The sequence below is a fragment of the Curcuma longa genome, chromosome 4 (assembly GCF_044706935.1).
Source record: "Curcuma longa cultivar G26 ecotype Majalengka, Jawa Barat chromosome 4, ITB_CL_G26_1.1, whole genome shotgun sequence".
Taxonomy (NCBI): Eukaryota; Viridiplantae; Streptophyta; class Magnoliopsida; order Zingiberales; family Zingiberaceae; genus Curcuma; species Curcuma longa.
Window position 1 is genome coordinate 15,656,000 of NC_133864.1, and position 20,444 is coordinate 15,676,443.

At 38.9% G+C, this 20,444-nt stretch overlaps 4 protein-coding genes across 4 annotated transcripts; 2 read left to right on the forward strand and 2 right to left on the reverse strand.

The window, feature by feature from the left end:
* The first annotated feature begins 1,031 nt into the window (after positions 1–1,031).
* On the forward strand, positions 1,032–3,043 carry LOC141826551 (pectinesterase-like). The gene is made up of 2 exons (XM_074713806.1): positions 1,032–1,956; positions 2,314–3,043. Exons 1-2 carry the CDS (start codon positions 1,080–1,082, stop codon positions 3,000–3,002), a joined length of 1,566 nt encoding a protein of 521 aa, XP_074569907.1. The 5' UTR covers positions 1,032–1,079; the 3' UTR covers positions 3,003–3,043.
* Positions 3,044–3,365: 322 nt separating this feature from the next.
* LOC141827629 (protein TIFY 10b-like) lies at positions 3,366–4,702 on the forward strand. The gene is made up of 5 exons (XM_074714918.1): positions 3,366–3,602; positions 3,698–3,842; positions 3,935–4,185; positions 4,273–4,330; positions 4,422–4,702. Exons 1-5 carry the CDS (start codon positions 3,470–3,472, stop codon positions 4,516–4,518), a joined length of 684 nt encoding a protein of 227 aa, XP_074571019.1. The 5' UTR covers positions 3,366–3,469; the 3' UTR covers positions 4,519–4,702.
* A 3,439-nt stretch (positions 4,703–8,141) lies between these two features.
* Positions 8,142–9,323, reverse strand: LOC141826105 (uncharacterized). The gene has a single exon (XM_074713358.1). It carries the CDS (start codon positions 9,321–9,323, stop codon positions 8,142–8,144), a length of 1,182 nt encoding a protein of 393 aa, XP_074569459.1.
* Positions 9,324–12,787: 3,464 nt separating this feature from the next.
* LOC141826726 (3-oxoacyl-[acyl-carrier-protein] synthase II, chloroplastic-like) lies at positions 12,788–19,585 on the reverse strand. Its single transcript, XM_074714013.1, has 13 exons — positions 19,206–19,585; positions 18,385–18,590; positions 18,066–18,269; positions 17,733–17,843; positions 17,539–17,634; positions 17,414–17,459; positions 17,245–17,324; positions 16,767–16,835; positions 16,579–16,663; positions 16,360–16,514; positions 16,208–16,288; positions 13,693–13,752; positions 12,788–13,086 (listed from the first exon to the last, which is right to left on the reverse strand). Exons 1-13 carry the CDS (start codon positions 19,546–19,548, stop codon positions 12,970–12,972), a joined length of 1,653 nt encoding a protein of 550 aa, XP_074570114.1. The 5' UTR covers positions 19,549–19,585; the 3' UTR covers positions 12,788–12,969.
* Positions 19,586–20,444: the final 859 nt, after the last annotated feature.

Sequence of the window (20,444 nt, forward strand, 5' to 3'; positions counted from 1 at the left end):
TTTTTGAGATGACCAAGAACACATACTATAACAAAAGATATATTCATAGCAATACAATTATTAGTATATAAATAAATAAATATTTTTGACAATATTTTTTTTGCTACGAAAATATGAAAAATATATTTTATTTTCCTTCTCCTCTCTTTAATGGAGAGATATCGGCATGAAGATTACAACGTTCAACCACAAAAACAATTAATATTGTAAGTTTTTTAGGGAGACATGGAGCCCAATCCATGCCCATTAAAATTAAAAGCTTTTGTTCTTGCAAGGGCCTTTAAGTCGAGTTCGGGGATCATAAATCGAATTAGTTGAGAAGATCACAAGCGCCGAATTTATTTCAATGTTCAAGGAGAACTCATATTAAATTTCAATTTTTTGCAAATAAATCAATCGGTTTTATTAGTCAAAATTGCCGGGCGGCGGTTGATGGGGAATTGATGATGCGAATTTAATTTTCACCCGTCAGCCCTTTTAAAATCCGATCCGAATCCGATCCCCGTTCAAAAAGTCAAATATCACTGGCCCATTTTAGTGGCAGCCGCATCATGAATATCAAAAATACGATGGCCTTTTTTGATAAAACGTCGTGTTGATAATAAAAAATTACGTCGATAAAGTTGATTGAAACATTTAAAATGTTTTTTTAATATTAAATCATATTTCTGTGGGTTTGTCCATGCGGTGTCGGTGCATCGCATGTTGCATGTTGCATGTTTGAGAGATTGCGGTCGCATAAATGCCAAATAGCAAACGGTGAAGAAATAAATAAGGATCGATGTGATTGCAGATTGTCGTCTTCTTCCTCCAATTCAATGAAGTGCCTGAAGAGTAAAAATGGAGGATAAAAATTAAATCGTTCTTTAGCATTTGGCTTCTGTCCCATCCTTCTTCTTAATTGATCCATACGTGGTTTGGTCTTAGTGTATCGATATATAGATGTATCGTTTTCTATGCGCAGCTGTCACGCGTTTTAGTGTGTATATGTATGCCTCTGCGGTCACTCTGCTCTGCTCCATGGAGTTAATCTGAGCTCATTGAAGGTTTCTCTTCATTGCTCCGTCGTGCAAGTCGTAATGGCTTCTTCCACCTTCGCATTTACTCCTCTGCTTCTCCTTCTCCTTCTCCTTCTTCTACCTCAAGCTTTCTCTTCCGACGCCGCCACGACTTCCAGCAAGAACAGGAGCTCTGTTTCGAAGGCGGCGGCGTCGTCGTCGTTTGTCCCCTCCGCCTCCTTCGTCTCCACCTTGCAATCCACCCTCGGCCAGATCAAGGACGTGCTGTCGCTACTTACTAGCATTCCCGGTGTCTTCGACCAACGCCTCTCCGCCGCCATCACCGACTGCGTCGACCTCCTCGACCTCTCCTCCGACGAGCTCTCTTGGGCTCTCTCGTCCTCGTCCTCCACTTCTCGTCCTTCCTCCGCCTCCGGCGGCGGCACCGGCGACCGCCGCTACGACCTCCACTCCTGGACGAGCGCCGCTCTCGGCAACCAAGACACTTGCAAGGAGGGCCTCGGCGGGGGGCTCCCTGCCTCCCTCATAGCCGCTGGCCTCGACACCGTCACCTCCCTCGTCTCCGACGCCCTCCAGGAAATAGCCGGCGCCTCCGGAGGCGCCGGCCGCAGGCGGCTAATGGGGTTCCCAGAGTGGGTCTCTCCAGGCGACCGAAGGTTACTGCAGGAATCCTCCCAGCAGCCGCCCGCGGACGCTGTGGTGGCGCAGGACGGCACCGGGAACTACACGACGGTTTCCGCCGCCGTGGAAGAGGCGCCGGACCACAGCCAGCGGCGATACGTTATCCACGTAAAGAAGGGGGTGTACAAGGAGAACGTGGACATTAAGAAGAAGAAGTGGAACTTGATGATCATTGGCGACGGCGTCGGGCAAACCATCATCTCCGGCGACCGCAACTACGTCGACGGCTGGACCACCTATCGCAGCGCAACCTTCGGTGAGTCTTTCTATTTATTTATTTATTTAATTTACATTTATTTTTTAAAAATTATTAAATCACACCAATTTTATTAAATACCTCACTTTTATTCATCGACTGAGCTAGCTGCGAAATCACGGCAATTTAAAAAAACCCTTCACGTGCGCTGCAGCTGCAGCATCATGGAATGCTTTAGATTTTAACTTTAACAATTACCCGCTCTCTCACGAGTGGGTCTCACGTAGGATTCCTTCCATAGTACGAGTATGCCTGTCGGGGAGGTTTCGTTGGTAGCTTTACCATAAATACTTTGACCGAAGCGGTTTAACCAAACCGGCAGTTTAACGCTCATTTTGCTTTGGTTCGATTTGACAGCGGTGACGGCCACCGGGTTCATCGCGCGGGACCTGACGATCGAGAACACGGCGGGGCCGGGGAAGCACCAGGCGGTGGCGCTCCGCTCAGACTCCGACCTCTCCGTCTACTACCGCTGCGAGTTCGCCGGATACCAGGACACGCTCTACGCGCACTCCCTCCGCCAGTTCTACCGCGACTGCCGCGTGTCCGGCACCGTCGACTTCGTGTTCGGCAACGCCGCCGCCGTGTTCCAGAACTGCGAGCTGGCCGCGCGGCGGCCGCTCGCGAACCAGAAGAACTCAGTCACGGCGCAGGGGCGGGCGGACCCCAACCAGAACACCGGCTTCTCCTTCCAGTTCTGCAACGTCACCGGCGAGGCCGAGCTCACCGACGCCACGGCGACGTATTTGGGGAGGCCGTGGAAGGAGTACTCGCGGACCGTGTTCATGAAGTCTTATCTCGGCCCGGTTCTCCGGCCCGAGGGCTGGCTCGAGTGGGACCGTGATTTCGCCTTGGACACGCTCTATTACGCCGAGTATCTGAATTATGGGCCGGGTTCAAATCTGACGAGACGGGTCAAGTGGGCCGGGTTTCACGTGCTGAGCGACCCGGTGATGGTGGTCAACTTCACGGTGGCCCAATTTCTGGATGGCAACTTGTGGCTGCCGGCCACCGGAGTTAAGTACACGGCGGGGTTATCTCTGTAATTACGTGATTATTATTCGATTTACGAGTTAAAATTATTAAATTAATGTTTTCTTTGATAAAAAGGATCTTTATAATTATGAAGCAAAAATGAAATGATGCTACAATTCAATTTAATTCAGATTATTGGCCATGTTTAATTATTCAATAATCACATGCCAAAAAAATCCGCTATAATCAACATGCCAAGCACGTTTTCCACGTTTTGTTTACCCGCGGCCACGATCCAACTTCCTTTTCCACTTGGACTTCTTCAATCCACGTCGTGCTGCCTGTTGCTTCCTTCATTCTTCATGGATTCGGCACGCGTGATAATTGAATCCCGACAACGCAGCGAATTGCCGAACTATAAATCGAGACGAGGCAGAGTCGAAGACGGACGACGACGCAGCGGAGCGAAGCGAATCGTAAAGGGGAACTTTTGGGTCGAGTTGTTCGCCGGAGATAAGAGGGAAAAGAAGAGGCGCAGATGGCGGCGCGGAAGCAGGGGAAGACCAACTTCGCCGTCGCCTGCAACCTCCTCAGCCAATGCATCAAGGAGAAGAGAAGCATCACCGATTTGGGGCTCGGATTCGATACCCGGCCGCAAGGCGATGATAAAGGTGAGAACTTTTGCGTTTTAGGGCAAGTGTTCCCCAAAGGTTAGGGTTTTGTCGACGCTACTGTTTCATCGATTCGTTTCGATGCTATTTTTCAGGCAATTTGGAGGCGTTTCGGCCGCCGACCACCATGCGTCTGCTGCCGGGAGCTGAGATCTCCGGAGAGGATGACGGGGAGGGTGGAGAGGCTATGGAGCTGTTTCCCCAGCGCGCTGAGTTCAACACTGCGTCAGAGGAGGCCAGGTTTCGATCTTTCATCCATTCCACATGAATCGATCAGAACTGTTCAATTTGGTGTCGCTGATCATTTTATTGGTTTCTTTCTTGTGCATCAGAGAAAGAGGGAATCCCCAACTCACAATCTTCTACGGAGGGAAGGTCATGGTGTTCGACAACTTCCCTCCAGAGAAAGCCAACGATCTACTGAAGCTAGCAGGCGAGGGAATCAAGAGAAACCAAATCTTAGGTCAAGAATCCTCTTCCTCGGAGTTCTCCAAAGATCAAAACCCAACATTGGAGTCCATGGCTGCTAATTCTTGGTTGACTGCCGAAGGCCTAGCAAGATCAGCACAACCTAGTCTTTCTGGTAAAAGAAAGCCTTCCTGTTAAACCAGATGCTCGTTGAGACTCAAAGTAGAGTCAACACTTAAATGATTCTTAATTGTTCTTGCAGATCTTCCTATTGCTCGAAAGGCTTCGCTTCAGCGATTCCTCGAGAAGCGAAAAGATCGGTAGGTAATACTGATTGCTTGCCTTGATGAGAGGCAATTTTGCTGAGAGATGATTAACTGATTAGTTCACCTTCTGAAAAATTAACTGCAGGATCAATGCAAGAGCACCTTATCAAGTAAAGACTTCAGGAATGGACACTCCATTCAAGCAAGAGAAGAGCAGATCATGGCTTGGATTGACTCCTTAGTTCTTGTTTCCAATCATTGGGGATCCCAAAAGTTTCAGTTCTTTCTTATTTTCTAGATATTTTTTCTTGTAAAGAGCAAATATAATTTGAGGTGACTACAATACTACAGAAATTTCAGAAATATATCAATGTATCAGTTTTTCAGAGAGAACTGATTTCTCATTTTACATATCTGAAGCATTCGATCAGTAATAATAAATCTTTTGAATGATAATAAACAAGTTTTTTGCTTGTTCCAAGAGAGTGGAAAAGTAAACTAATCAAACAAATACAGTTCGTGAAACAAGTTTAAGTCAAATTTCTATTGTCTATCTGCATGATGCAGCTGAGTTGATCCTACCAACTATATCATCTTCAACGAAAGTCAAACAATCATTTAAAATTTTGACTTGGACCTGTTCTTGTTGGACTTGGAGTGCCACCATGCATTTGACTGACTTAGCTTCTCGGGTATTCAAAGCCTCGAAGGAGCATGTGTTTCAAAGCTTCGTGTTGACGCTGAACTTGTCTCAAAAGTGAAAGGCCTCAAGAATTGGAATGACCTTATGGATGAGCAATTTTCAATGTTTTCTTATTATTTTTTCTTCTGAAAAAAATAAGAAGAAAAGTGGATGTGCCTTCTCTTTGAAAGATTGCCTTGTTCTTAGATAGTCAAATCTATTATTTCGCATGGTTTGATAAAAGAAATAGGGACTTGTTTGAAAATAGCAACGGAGCACATGAACACTTCCAAAATATCAGGATTGAACTGTGAAAAATTAAGGATAAATATAAAAAAAATCAATTATGATGTAGACATAGAGAGAATTTTATTTTCCATACTTTTAAAATAATTAATCATAAGATTATTTGACTAGATGAACCAGATAAGATAGATTCCTGATTTACTATGGTTATGGGACCGGTCGTGTGAGACTGTTGGGGTGATGGATTCTACTTTTATTGCAATTAGTGATTAACATTTTAATAATTTTAAATTTGGGTAAAAGTCAAAAGGGCACCCTTTTATTTCTAAATAATAGGATGTCTCATTTTAATTTTTTTATCAAAAGAATATCCTACTTTACTATTCAACCGTGTCTAATTACTCAAATGCCTTCTAAGACGGTTTTGTATTGTTATCTCCTGTCTAAATCTTAAATCGATAGGACATATATAATAACAACTATGCTATTTTATAGTTGTTACGTTATAGCAACTACTAAATCATAGTTGCTACAATGTGAATTCCTATTATTCTTGTTTATATTATAGCAACTACGGTTTCATAGCTGCTACAACGCACCCAATCAATTTAAAAATTAGATGGCAGATAACAATATCAAAGGATAGTTAATGAATTATACATGATTGAATAGTAAAATGGGATGTCTTTTTATTAAAAAAAATAAGGTGAAACACCCTTTTGATAATTTAGAAAAAAAATATCTTCTTGATTTTTGTCCTTTAAATTTTATAAAGAAGAAATTTAAAATTTTCTATTAAATTTTAGGATTTACTTACATAAAATATATTATGGATTTTCAAAATCATCGAACACTTTAAAAGTTTTCAAATTTTTATTTTTTTAATCCCTAACTATTAATACCATGATTTCATCATAAAAATAAGGATACAGTGTCAGTGTTGAATCTGTGAGGATATTTTGAAAATTTTAAATATTGTAGGGTAGTTTAAGAAATAAAAATAAATTTCACAGGGCGAATTGGAAATTTCCCTTCGAGATCGTGACCTGCAAACAACTCCCTCCGAAATGGCTGACCTAGATCATCAATGGCGAGTCCACACGGAGTAATTCATGAACAGAGAGAGGACCGGACTGGGACCATTCACATGCTTCATTCAATTTTTTCAAGCTGCAATGTTCAATAGTAGGTAGCAGTCCACTCAATGATCCTGTTTCTCTGATCTAGCAAGAGATTAGGTTTGGCAGTGAGGGGTGCAAGCGACGATTTTTTTGGGATTACTGGGCGGTTTCTTCTTATTCGTCTGCTCCACCACTCAGGAATGCAGATGGAGGGATTGGTGGGAACAGCTCTCTCAACAAGTAAAGCCCAGGCCACCGCTGGTTTGCTATCTCAATTTTTATTTGCCATTCGATGATTTAAAGTAGGCGGTCATGTTTATTTACAGAAAATATTGCATAGTAAGAGCAGAATCCTTGGCATTGTGTCTGGAAACTTGTGATGTCCTAAAAGTGGCAATCTTTAGGGTTTAAATTGCGGATGTGGTCACGGTGTGACTGATAGTTATTCTGTGTTAGTAGATGTGAGACATTTTTTCGAACAACAAATAGTTCTTTGACCTTGAATCACTGTCGTATAACGCGTGTTATTATTGTTAAATGGATTAGATATGTTATTTCCTTAGATTGGGAGAGTGCCTCCGATTTCCACACCTTTTCTCCTTCCCTGCTATTGCTCTTCTGAACTCTGCTGCAGAATCAGAATGTTCATATTCATGCCTTCGCATGGGAGAATAAGGTATGGACCGTTCTTGTCTGGCATTCATGGTTTAAGATGCCTTAGGCAAGAAAAGAAGTGGTCTTTGAAGAAGTAAATACATATCATTGTCGATTCAATGGCCTTTGCTTCAGGTCTTTATGCTGGCTAGGATTGTGATGAAAACATATGCAATTTTCTATATTATGCTTTATATAGTATCTTTTACATATCAATAGCAGAGGACGTGCTAGATTAGGAAGTATTTCTAGGGAGGTACACTATAAGTTTTGAAGGAAAATATGATCCTCAGGTTTCATATTTTATGCTTCTGCACTTCCATACACTTGTAACTGGAGACACCAAGGATAAAATAATATCTCTCCTTGTATCAATGAGGATGCACTTTGCATCCTCATTCAAACTGTATTATGATTCTTAATTATTTCAAAGGAATCAAGAGAATAAAATAAGGTTGCATATGTAGTTAGTTAATTTTTGTTTATTTTATTAGTTCCAAGGGCTTCAAAAGGATAAACCAATTCAAGTCTGGGACTCATCATCATCATCAATCTGTAATTACCCCAACTATTTTAGATCGGCTATATGAATCTTATCCTTTTATTGAGCTCATATAGGGTTAGGAATTCATGTTCACAGCTTAGATAAATTTTCATGGCAATTGTCTTGGCCTAACCTAATGCTCAACCATTGTCATTTGGGCTTGGGCTTGGGCATGGTATTGGATGTGCACTACGTCCGTGACGATTGATCATTTCTATACAGAAAATATAGCATCCATTCTACATCTGAACTTTCATTTTTCCAATATAAAAAAATGCACGAAAAGAAAGAGTTAAAGACTATTCCTAATTGTTTGTTCTATATAGCATGGTAACAAACCTAAACCTAACAATGATTGACTATCAAATTCTTCCTAAATTTCTAATAATAATTGACAGTCTACAAGGCATGATACCTCAAATTCCCATCATTCTAGGTCATATTATTGGTTTGTTAACCGAAGCATGACTTCAAAGAATTCAGTCTCTACATATATTAGCAAGATCTTAGAATTCATAGAAATCTAAACAATTTTAAAAGGGAATGGTCAATATAACAGTATGAAAGTAATACTAAAATGTTTATGAATTTTGTCCTCTAAATTTGAATACCATGTTATTATGGAAAGGTGGCATCAGGAAGGTAGTAATCTTTGTTGTAGTGGTTCCACATATGTTGCTCAGCGAGGCAAGGCTCCCTAGCATCTCCATTACTCAAACAAGATAGCATGTTGAAAACCTCATCATGTGAATCCATTTTCTCTCCTCCTGCACTCTCACAAAAGCTTCCATCCATGTTACTTAGGAGTTTACTCCACCATGCTGATGTCATCATGTTCATCTTGTCATTCCACTCCATGTCATGCTGCTCCCCGATCAAATGGATCTCTGCAATTTCATCAGGCTCCATCCTTGGATGGAATGCCCCTGATGCGGGGTCAAGTGCATCACAAGAGGCCTGGCAGGAACTCTTTGAGAGACAGGAGGCCTGGAAACTTGGTATGCTACTATTAGGAGAGTTTGAAGAAGATGAAGTTGGCTGTGATGATGATTGGATTGTGGATTCCCAGCAAAGATTGTTGCTGAAGGAATTGCTTTTATTGTTGAAACATTGAAGGTTTAAATCTAAGCCTGATGGATGATTACTGCTGAGGTTATCGTGGACGGGTATTGTGGTAGTAGGCGGATACATCCAAGGGAAAGCATGGTATTTAGAGGGTAACAATTTGGTATTCTGAAGGTATGTAGGAAAGGTGTAGTTGAATAAATGAGTTTTAAAGTTGATCCTATTCTCATTCAACTCCTTCTGTATCTCTTCTAACACTGCCGGAGATAGCTCTAGAGTTGGAGAAGGTGTTGGATTTTGCTGTTGCTGTTGTTGTTGTTGCTGCTGCTGGAATTTTTGCACCTCAGTTGCATGCTTCATGGTAGCTCTATGAAGTTTAAGGGCAGTTGCAATCTCTCGCCTAGCCTCTGCCATGTTAAGTAATCTTTCTTGATAAGGCTTACTTGCATGGAGTCGCCTTCGCACTTGCTTCTTTGGTGGAGAATTTACTGATGTCAGCTGTGATTCTTGTTGAGATTCACTGAGGTATCTCCTATTCTTGTAGTGATCTTGGGAAATTTCAATAAAACTTGCCTTGCCTCTAGATTTTGATTCCATGAGATCTTCAGGTCTTGTAGAGCCCAGCTGCTTGGCAACATGATTGATGTAGACACTAGAGAGTTGACATATATTTAACGTGTGTGCCTCCACCTCCATCTTCTTGGTGATATTCTTTGTATGGGAGTTCCTTGTCATCCTTCACTCTCCAATATTTCTTGACCAAATTATGCCAAGGAATATGACATGGTAGATGAACTTGGATAGCGATGGATTTTCAGGTTTCAAGGGAGGATGAGAAATGGTAGGTGAATTTAAAGAACCATGATGGATTTTTCTGGTTTCGTAGGGCAGAACCTATGAGCTCTCCAATTCACCGAGATAGATGGATGGATACAGAGATGTGTATTCACACACAGTATAAATGATGTACCAAATTTTGGGGGTTTATTTCTTTTCAAGTAAATATTTTAAATGCTTTTCGTAGCTGATAATATTAGAATCAAAAGATCCTTACAACTTGAAAATCACATTCATATGTGGCTTGATCTGAATTACAGTAAGTACTGTTTCTTTATATTCTTTATGATTTATGTTTCTCTGTACTCAGATATAGAATAATGGAAGTCTGTCATTTGAAAATTTAATTACTTAAATTAATTACTGACTTGGCTGGGATAATGCTATGCCGTAAACCTGATTAACAGCTAGAGACATGAGTATGCCTGTCCAATAAGTTTTAAAATATTTGATTCATCTTATTGTACAGTGTAATATATTTTAGTTCTCTATGTCCTTGTGAACTTCACATAGAACATAAAGCAAGATTTTTTTTCTTGTAATCTTTGTTGTTTTCTCTTTGGCATGATATTTCTGTAGTAAATTTCTATATGAATAAGCTCACAGAGTAATTAGGAGGAGCACTTTCTTGAAAATCTATAGTGCCACAACATGCATAACTTCTATTGAGATGCTAGCTGATATAATTAGATTAACTTTCTAAACAAAATCTAAAGATACACTAGATGTTAAAAGGTGAGGCAGAATGTGGTCCTTTGTCATTAGCTTTGTCTGCCAAGTCCGACTGAAACACCAAATCATGTGGACATCAACAAATGTTTGGTTGTCATTGTTAGGCATTTAAGGCAACAATATTATGCTCTTGAGCTGTCTCCCTTTCATGTGCCTGGGTGGTCCCACATTTACTGCTCATGTGGTCCAACGCATCCGTTCCACGTTCTTCCATCAGATTGAAGGTGACATGTGGCAACACAGAACAGGAGAAAGTGAAGGTAGAGGTTTGGAAGATTCATCTTCCAAGCACCTCAACTTAACTTAGCCCAACCAGAACCAGCTCTTCAACTCGGCACCGCCGAAGAGCAGGAGCTCAGAGTTGGCTTCTTGTGACCTAAGATATAGTCCATCTGAGCATCTCATTTATTGGGGGTATGTGTGGCTATGCTCTATGATTCATGAGGTCACAGACCTTTCTTAATTATATAGCCCAATGTAGTATGGTCCCCTCTGTACATGCATGGGATAATTGTTGTGATGAAAGTTGGACCATGTGCTCATAACCCAATTTCCTTTTACCACCACCAACACATTGTACTATGAAGAAGTATGATTTACGTGTTAGATTCTAGAGTTTTCTGGAAACTATGAGACACCGGGCAGAAGGACCATTTGATCATTCTGTGGCTGAGGCATTTGCAAATGAAGGCATGTCCTATAGATTTTCACTTAGATCTCAACTAAAATTTGTTGCTTGCATCACAGGATCTGAATCCACTTGAGGGAACTGAGTGTAAAGTATTTTAGCATGTTAGACAGTTTCTTGAGCCTTATCTAGTAATCTTTACATCCTTAACCCATGACAATGAACAGATGATTCAATTGTACGCCACATTACATGTCAGATAATAATACAAGCAAGAATTTCACCTTACAAGATGAATTGATAGCCTCCAGACATTGAATCTTGTTCAAGTTCCAATTGAAGAAGATTGAATTCTGAAAATTTTGTGAGCAATATAAAAACAAAAGGAAAAAAAGTTCAATCATTTGTTGGCCAAAACTATAAACAATTAGTTAGATGTGACTAGTGGACTTAGTTCGCATGGTAAAGAGATTAAGAAAATAGAATGGAACCAAAATGATAAATTTTGGAATTTGTGGTTCACTTTTGCAAGAGAAGGCACATAATCCAAACACCTGCTACATCTAGTGACACCTCAGATTTCCTGCAGAACTAAGGTTGTTAGGATGTATTTTTACAGAAAAATGGCCTCTGGATGATTATTACGAGGGGTTCTGAAATCCTTTTTTGATAAACAAGAGAAAGAATGCATGGTTTGAATCATGGTACACTGACTTGACAAGAGGTCATGAAGCAATCTGCCAAACAAGAAGACATCGTGAGCTATATATTAAATTAAATGTATTTATATTTTGACTACCTTGAGAAGTTATACATATCTACAATGTTGCTCTATGTGAAATATTCTTCTGCCTTAACTAAGATATCTATCCCAAAAATCTTGACACTGATCGCTTTTGTCTCAGATGATTTAGAATTTTTTTTCTGTCCAAGTACAAACAAGGTACATATAATCCTTCACTAGGTTGTATGTGAATGAATGAGCTTCCAGTTGATATTGTTCGATATGCTTAAATTAATTATCAGGGCTATTAGCCGCACAGATTCTTCTCCTGAAATTTCCAGCACATGTTAAAAGTTTCACTGAAATTGGTTGTCAAGCTTTCATTTATGCAGTTAATTTGCTCGTGAATGTTACGTCCTAATTCTTGGTATCAATTAAATGATTTTAAGTTGTCAGCTTTAAACCCTTATCAGGATAAACCTCATTTGTGTATGAAGATCCTTCATTAGAATCATTTTGTGATTAACCCTTTATTTTGTGCCCTACTGTTAGATGTGTAGAACTTCATATGCTTGCCCATCATCATTTTGTCATTCCATATTCCATGTGCTTGTTGCTACGCTAAGTCAGGCTGTTGGCTTTGCTATTGTCTTCAAACTATTTGAACTGAAACAATACCTTTGACCATTCATTTATGATGGTGCAGGCTGATAAACAAATATAAATGCAGCTCAACAAGTTGAACATGGATTACAAAATGCAAATTTTGGATGAGGAGTTATTACCTGAGATGTTTTCTGGTTGATATATCATGGTAAATTTTGATTTCTTGATCGAACCTCGATACTTGTTCAGCAACCTCCAACACTTCTGACGCTGATGACACTTGTTTTTTGTTTGTCAAATTTGTGGGAAAGTGATGAAAGACTTGGAGAATAACTGCAACAATCAAGAGGCATGAAAAAAAAAATGTGGTTTTTTGTGACATATATCCTATCTTACAAATATCAATGTACATTTATATCTTCAAGTTCAGAAAAATGTGTGCTTGTCTAAATGGTTCTGTTCTATTTTGCTTTAGTTGTATTTGAATTGCTGTTATAAGTCATATACGATTATATGTGTTTGTTAGGTTATGTGTTGCTATTCATGTTCATATTTCCTAGCTTGAGCTTGCAGACTTGATGGACCTGGGAAATAAAAATTATAATTCCCCCTTTACTTTCTTTAGGCAGATGCAACAGAGACAGAAGTCTCATGTCAAATTGTGAGGCTTCCTGCTCAAAAGAGTACAACATTAGCATCTGCTTTAGCATCTCAAAACAAATAGCATTGCATTGCATCTTTATTTTTCTTCTTATCATGTATCAGATCGACAATTCAATAACAAGAGAAGAAATATATATCGTAGTAAAAGGGGTATGCAGTCCAGAGCTCTGTCCTGAAGCACCATTTTACTATTATTTGTAAGGTGCGAGTAGGATCGATGAGTTGTGCCCGCCGAAGCCGAAGGAGTTTGACAGTGCGACCTTCACATCCAACCTCTCCTTCCTTGAACTGACTAGCCGATCTGCGTCCTGTAACAAATCACAGCGAGAAAGATTAACAAAGCTGTGAATCTTTAGTAAGTTCATTCTTGTTTTTGAACAGTAGAATTAGGGAGATCAAACAGTAAACGAGGGAGATTGGTGGATTTGCTAATTTACCATAACTACCTCACAGAAAGGTAACCTACTTCTCAGGTAATTTCCCTTTTTCACTTGCAATCTGCATTCGAAAATTTCAGTGACACAGTGAGATCCTTATTTTCCCTTTTTCGTCTTACATGCTACCACTGTGCACTTGGGAAGACAAGTTCATCGAATAGCTGACAGATCAAAAATCATCATAGTACTGAAAGTAGGTCTTTGTTGATCGAATGTACCAGTTTTTGTTTGCTGGCAATCGATAAAAAGTATCTACTCATCCTTTTAGAGGGTACGATTTCAAAGGCAACGTATTGTTACAAGATTACTGATATCCAATCCCGATCCTAATGCTCATTTTACCCCTTATCAAGATACCCAACACAAACCTGCACCAAACACAATTAGCAGATTCCCAGAATACCCAATTTGACATCTCTAACTAATCATATTAATAGTGACAAGATGAGAAATGCAAATTGATAGATGGTAACATACCACACTTTCCTCTGGATTATCCAGGTTAATGTTGGGATGGACCCACCCTGTTCGAATAGCCTGCACATGTGAAATGGCCAAGATAAAGACATCCATTTGCCCAAAAAAAAGAGAGCTGCAAAAAATATAGTGACTACTACCAAAATGCTAAGGTTAGAAACAAGTTTAATAAAAAAGTTTTATTTTAATTTGCAACTTAGTCAAAGAAGAAGTAACCAGAGCTGGAAAAAGAAAGCACCAATTGGTTTCTGGAAAAAAAAAAAAATCAAATTGGTTATAAAGCTGACAAAATTATATCTTCATGTATTGGTTTCACTTAGTTAAACTGTCAACGGTTTGAACTACATAATGACATGAGCCTATTTTTTGTAACAGAAAAAGAATTTGTAGATCAGCCTACACATACAAAAAAATCAACCTATCCCTTTTCTATATTCAAAGATACAACTTTTTAACAATTATTTTAATTTAATTAGTTGCACAATCACAAACTATATTTTCATTGCAGAACATTTTGGAAGTTAATACTGAAAATTGGCCAAATATTTGTTCATTAACCTAACATGATTCATGGTCTTCAAACAAAATCAACTTAATATTATACAATTGAATAAGAGCTCTTACAGTCAATTGCCACCTGACAGGAAGAGTACTTCTAACAATACTTCTTGGTGATCCTGTCATAAGCTCATGGATCCATAGTTCTGTGAAGCATTAACTTGCAAGAATGGAATTCCAGGCATCACTGTTATTGATAGTAGCTTTCTTGAATTAGAATTAGTTATCACGTTACTAAATTTTGTTTTTTGGCATTTGCATTGATTCTGTTTGAGTTCCACACAAACTTTTCAATACATAGGCAACAATCTGGATTATAAAACTAAGGGGGAAACAGGGGCTCCTATTTGAACTAAAGGGGATTATGACAGGCAAATTTTAACTATCCAAGTCATAAAATGCAGAAATCAACAACGATCAAAGTGGCTCTTGACTGATTGAAAGGACATAGGAGTGCCTCAACTGCATACCAATGCCCCAAAATGAAGAGCCAATCAATACAATTCAGTAGACTGAAGTGTTGCATCACTATGTTCCTCCCACATGAAGTAAATATGCCCATAATTTTTTTTTTTTAAATGAAAGTTTTCACTTTCACTATATCCAAATTGGAAATATATGTATTATCATCAGTGTATCAAGTTGGCACCATGTTTCGATTTTGTTTTGGCATTGATTCACATGTGGAATGATCCTTCTCTCTTGTATGAATTGAGATAAAATGAATTTGAAACCACTGATCAGGTTTGACTAAGGTTTCAATAAGGGTATGCATGAATGCAGGTGACATGTGTTTGGGTCACACACATAGTGCATATGTATTTTATTTAGGGCAATATTCAAAAAACATTTAGTTTTATAATGATTAACAAACTGCAGGGACATGATCTAAGTTTTAACACAGTAAAAAACAATTAGCTCATAGGCAAAAAATTCATATTAGTTATAAGTATCAAAATAATCGCTCCAAACTTATTTAATTTTTTTTGGTCGAGATTTCTTCCATTTTTTTAATTCTGATAAAAACTTTTCTAGATATTGTGCACTCTTTCATTTTGCCAAGTAAGCTCTGTTGCAGTTCCTGGAACGCAATTGTGACTGTCAAGCCACATACCATCACAAAGGCTCTAAACAGTTACTTGGTTGTTAAATTATGAAATATTATGCCTTTTCTTTTCTTTGTGTGTGTGCGCGCACGCACATGTGCATGTACACTGGGGTGAGGGGAGAGTATAAGGTAGTTTGAGATCCACGAGTATTCAGATTTACCCCTGTAATATGTTGAGATTACCACATAATGAATTGGTTGTCAGAAATAGTAGAGGTTCAACTCCATAAAAATGTTAGTTGAAATTGCAAAATTATGAAATATTGTGGGTTTTTTGTGTGTGCATGTGTGTGTGAGAGGACAGGATAAAGATATAGTTTGATATCCACGTGTCAAGGTTTACCCCTTAATATGTTGAGATTACCACATGATGAATCAGTCTTGGAAACAGTAGAGGTTGAACCCCATTAACAATAGGCACAGAACCTCCAATTTCTTGTGTTCCAACTGTTAGTGTATTTGTCCAATCATTAATGTAATGTGCCAGTTGCATAATGCTATGTAAAGAACCTTTCTCGTGAATGTGTTTAGGTTTTACAAAGGACAAGAAAAATAAAATGGTTACATGAAATATTATATGAAGTTAAGGATGCATGCCCTTAACACATTAAACTTTAAGATTGCAGTCAAGTTCCTTTCTAATGCAAGTTGATCTAGTAAACAAGTATCATAGTTATCTAACAACGAGTAGTTGGATAAAGCAACATACGGACGCAAGGAAGATTAATCAGCTTTTCAAAATCAAGTACAACTTCAGAAGTATAGTGATCATCCCTTAACGACATAAAAATATGGAAGCATGTAACATTCACAAATTAAAGCTGACAATAAGGAAATGAAGATCCTTACTTGCACTACAGCAACAGCTTCCACTGCCCCAGCAGCTCCTAATAGGTGACCGATCATGGATTTTGTTGAATTCACCCTCAGCTGAAAGTTAAGTTCAGTTAGATTAGTAGAAGGGACAAAAAAAAGAGGCATTTTTTACTCCAATTGCACACCTCGGGATTACTTCCGAAACAATGACTAAGAGCTTGGTATTCTTTTAAATCACCAAAGGGAGTTGAAGTTGCATGAGCATTTACATAGTTAACGTCTTCTCTGCACACTCCTGATTCTGATAGTGCATTCTCAATGCAAAGAATTATACCCCTCCCTGATTTATCATATGCCCATTAGGTTCTTGTGAACATTAAAAAAAATGCAGTGACAAGTGTTACCTTCGGGATGTGGCTCCGTCACATGGTAAGCATCACAGGTGAAGCTTCCTCCTAGAAACTCAGCATAGATTTTTGCACCTCTTTGCTATAGAAAAAATATATATAAAATAAACAAAGAAATCAAGGATGATTATAAATAAAAAAATGAGAAGTCCCATACAGGAAATACAGCATCAATATTTCTTAACCTTAGCATGCTCTAATTCTTCCAACAGTAGCACGCCAGCCCCTTCCCCCATCACAAATCCATCACGATCCTGATAATTATCAATCAAGAAAACAAATGAAAGTCATGCACCTAACGTATAAACTAAATTTATAAACCAAATTTTGATAAATGTGTCTAAGCATTGAAAGAAAAAGAATTCACTTTGATTTATTTTTTTTAAGTTCACTTTGAATGAAGCAGTTTATATACTCTTGTGCTTTGCAGGCACATGTTTCCAATTAATATTGTTCATCAGACTGCATTTTATTGCAAGTAGCAGTTAGGCAACTCCAACAACAATGTTCTTCTTCCATCACGCAAACTGAAAATTTTCTCCATTCAAATCATTGAATTAAGAATACCAATTTTATTGAAAGAAAAACAGAGGTTTTCCAGGATTCAAGATACTTTCTTTGAGGAAATTTGAGTTTGAATATAAGCATATGGACTCAACTTACAACGTCCCAAGGGCGTGATGCTTTTTGGGGGTCATTATTTCTCTGTGAAAGTGCTTTGCATGCCACAAAACCACCTAATCCTGCAATATGTTTGACGACTTAGAATCGCATGCATGGAATAGATGACGATAGTTGTGAGAAGTTGTTGACATAAAATGAAAATGCATACCAATAGGTATGATTGCAGCATCAGACCCACCACAAAGCATAACATCCTGTAACATTAGAGAGAGGAGAGATGTGTCATAGAAAGTCTGACACTTGTGATTAATTTATGAACAGTGAGTGACTTACAGCTTCATCTCGTTTAATATGGTTGGCTGCATTCAAGATGCAGAAATTGCTCGTTGCACATGCAGTTGAAATAGAATAGTTTGGGCCCATCCAACCCTATGAATTTGACAACCAGGGACATCCCAATTAATGTGTTTACCAAAAAAAAAAAATCATACACAATTAAACATAATGAAAGAACAGTTTGAACAAACCAGATCCATTGCAAGCATTGCAGAGCCCATATTTGAGGTTGCAAAGGGCACAGAGAATGGACTTATCTTCTTGTATGAGACCCTCAAAGCTTCAATTGCATCATTAAAAACCTGCAAAACAAAAAATAAAACTATATAAGCTTCACTCAAAATGAAGAACTATGCAAACGTAACAATCCAAGTCTGATAATGTGTAAACCCATGGAAAATTCAAAAAAGATATCTTAAAAAATAGATATTTTGAATGAAGTGTCAAAATTTCATCAATAACTAGTTCCAATTTAAATTATTCAATTGTGATTTGCGATTCGGGAATGTTCTCAGGAAACAAACCTTCATTCCACCCATGGCAGACCCAATCAGCACTCCACATTTTGTTTTCTCAAACTGCCTCATGACCTCTTCTGTGACTCCACCATCTTCCAATGCTTTTCTGCCAGCAGTAAGCAAGTAAAGCATGAAATTGTCCATCCTCTTAGCTAGCTTAGGCGCCACCCACCGATCTGCAGAAAACGATTTAATCTCTCCAGCAATTCTCTACAAAAGCAAATGTTATGAGCAGCTAGTCCTCAGAGTAGTGCATAAATAGATTAGAAATTGTTCTTAGTTAGTGAGGAATAAAAAGGAACACTTTACTTAGTAGAAGTTCTACCGTGGGATAACTGGAACAGTCAAATGTTTCAATTTCACTTATGCCACTGATGCCCTCAAGGAGGTTATTGTAGAAGATATCCGGATCATGGCCTAGAGGAGTAACCACACCCATGCCAGTCACAACAACCCGCCTCGGATTCTTATTCTTTTTCTTATTCCCCACAAGTTCCTTAGCTGATTCCAAGGCAACCGTTATCAGTTTCCCTGAACCGCAGATACTGTATTAGTAGCACGCAGGCAGCCAAGAAAGTTGCAAAGAATAGCACATAGCCACTTCATGACAAGGAATGAAAAGAACCAAGTAATACAACCAGACTGATCAAAATGCAGTTACCCACTGTCTGCATACGTTTTACTTTCATAAAAGTCACAGAAATAATTAAATTTACTAGTATATGCGAAGAATCAAGATCGCATTGGCCAGTAAGATCTTAGCTATCAAGATTGAGAACCAAACAAAGAGAATGGAGATGCCATAACATTCAGCAGAAAAATATTTGTGTGATTCCTCGACGAACAAAAGAAGCTATTTTTTATCTAGGAATATTTTTTACTATTGTCATCACGCTTTCAGGTTAAGGAGAAGCAACAAAAAAAAAATCAAAAAAAGGGATGTCCAACGGCGAACTCCATGACAAACCCTGATCTCGAGAACTAAAATTCAATGACTAAGAAAGCATATCCCACAACCAAAGCACTCGAGATTAATCAGTAAAGCAACCCTCATCAGTTAAAACAAAGAACCGAAATGAAATAAATAAATCAGAAACAGAGGAGAAGCGGTTAAAGAAACAATGGCCCTTCTGGGCGGCACGCTACCAGAGGCGGCGGAACTCGGCGGGCGCCGTCGGTGGACATCGGCCTTCCACAGTCCAAATAACGATGACAGACTGCCGTCGACGCCGCAGGACCGGTAGAAGTCGGGACAGGGCTCGAAGGCGAGGCAGGATCTGAGTAGGGAGTGGATCCCGGAGCCACGAAGGCCTCCGGACGGGATCGCCGAGGCAGGAAAGCAGCGGTTCCTCCCAGGACCGGCGCCCCGCCGGCGCACCGCGCGACGGGTCTGGTCGGAACACGCGGTGGCAGGAGACGACGAGGAGGACATGCACGCAGCGGCGACGATCCACGTGCAGAGGGGCGAGGCGACGGCCGCTCCAGCCATGGAGCTAGAAGCCTAGAGCTCGGAAGAGAACGACGAAGGCCGAGGGGCGTGAGTGAGAACGGAGGGTAGTTTGTACTTTTTAAAGAAGGCTAAGGGATGGATTTTAATGCTATGTTTACCTGAAGTCGGGGGAGAGAGGAGAGGAGAGGAGAGGAGAGAAAGACATTTATTGAGCATGTTTACCTGAGGTAAACAAACAGAGACAAGTACTTTATTTTAATTTTTTTATTAAAAAGTACATTTTATTTTTTTTATAAAATAACATCCTTCAATATTATTCTCATTATTATCATGTTATATTTTTTATTTAAATTTTAAATAAACATATTATAACAGTTACCATTTTATATTTACTACAACTAAGCTATCATACGGTTGTAGTAGTTACGATTTCGTAACTACTATGTGATTTCGTAACTGTTACAACATAGAAATAAATATTTTAAAAAATGATTGAAATTATTTAGAGTTTTTGAAAAGGTTTTAAATGATATTTTTGAATCCATAATCGAACTGTTACGGGTCCCATCTAACAATTAATTGTAAATCTCTGAAAAATCTTCGATTTGATATATTATATGCCCTGTGATTTAATCTGAATAAAAAATTATGACCTCTTCAAGCCTATTGACTCGTGAAGATCTCTCCTCACTCTCTAAATTACGATTCGTAAGTGCTATAACAATGACTGTGTGTAGCAACAATGATTTCGTAGCTACTATAATATGTCTCTGATTTAGTATACTGAAGGATATTTATATCATTTTGGAGGAGTAAAGGCGATCTTTTGATAAAAATCAAAGTGAAATATCCTTTTTAACGATATCTTTGGCAGTAGGAAACACAAAATGATTAATGATCAACCATAAGGATGAAAATGAAAAAGATAAAAATAA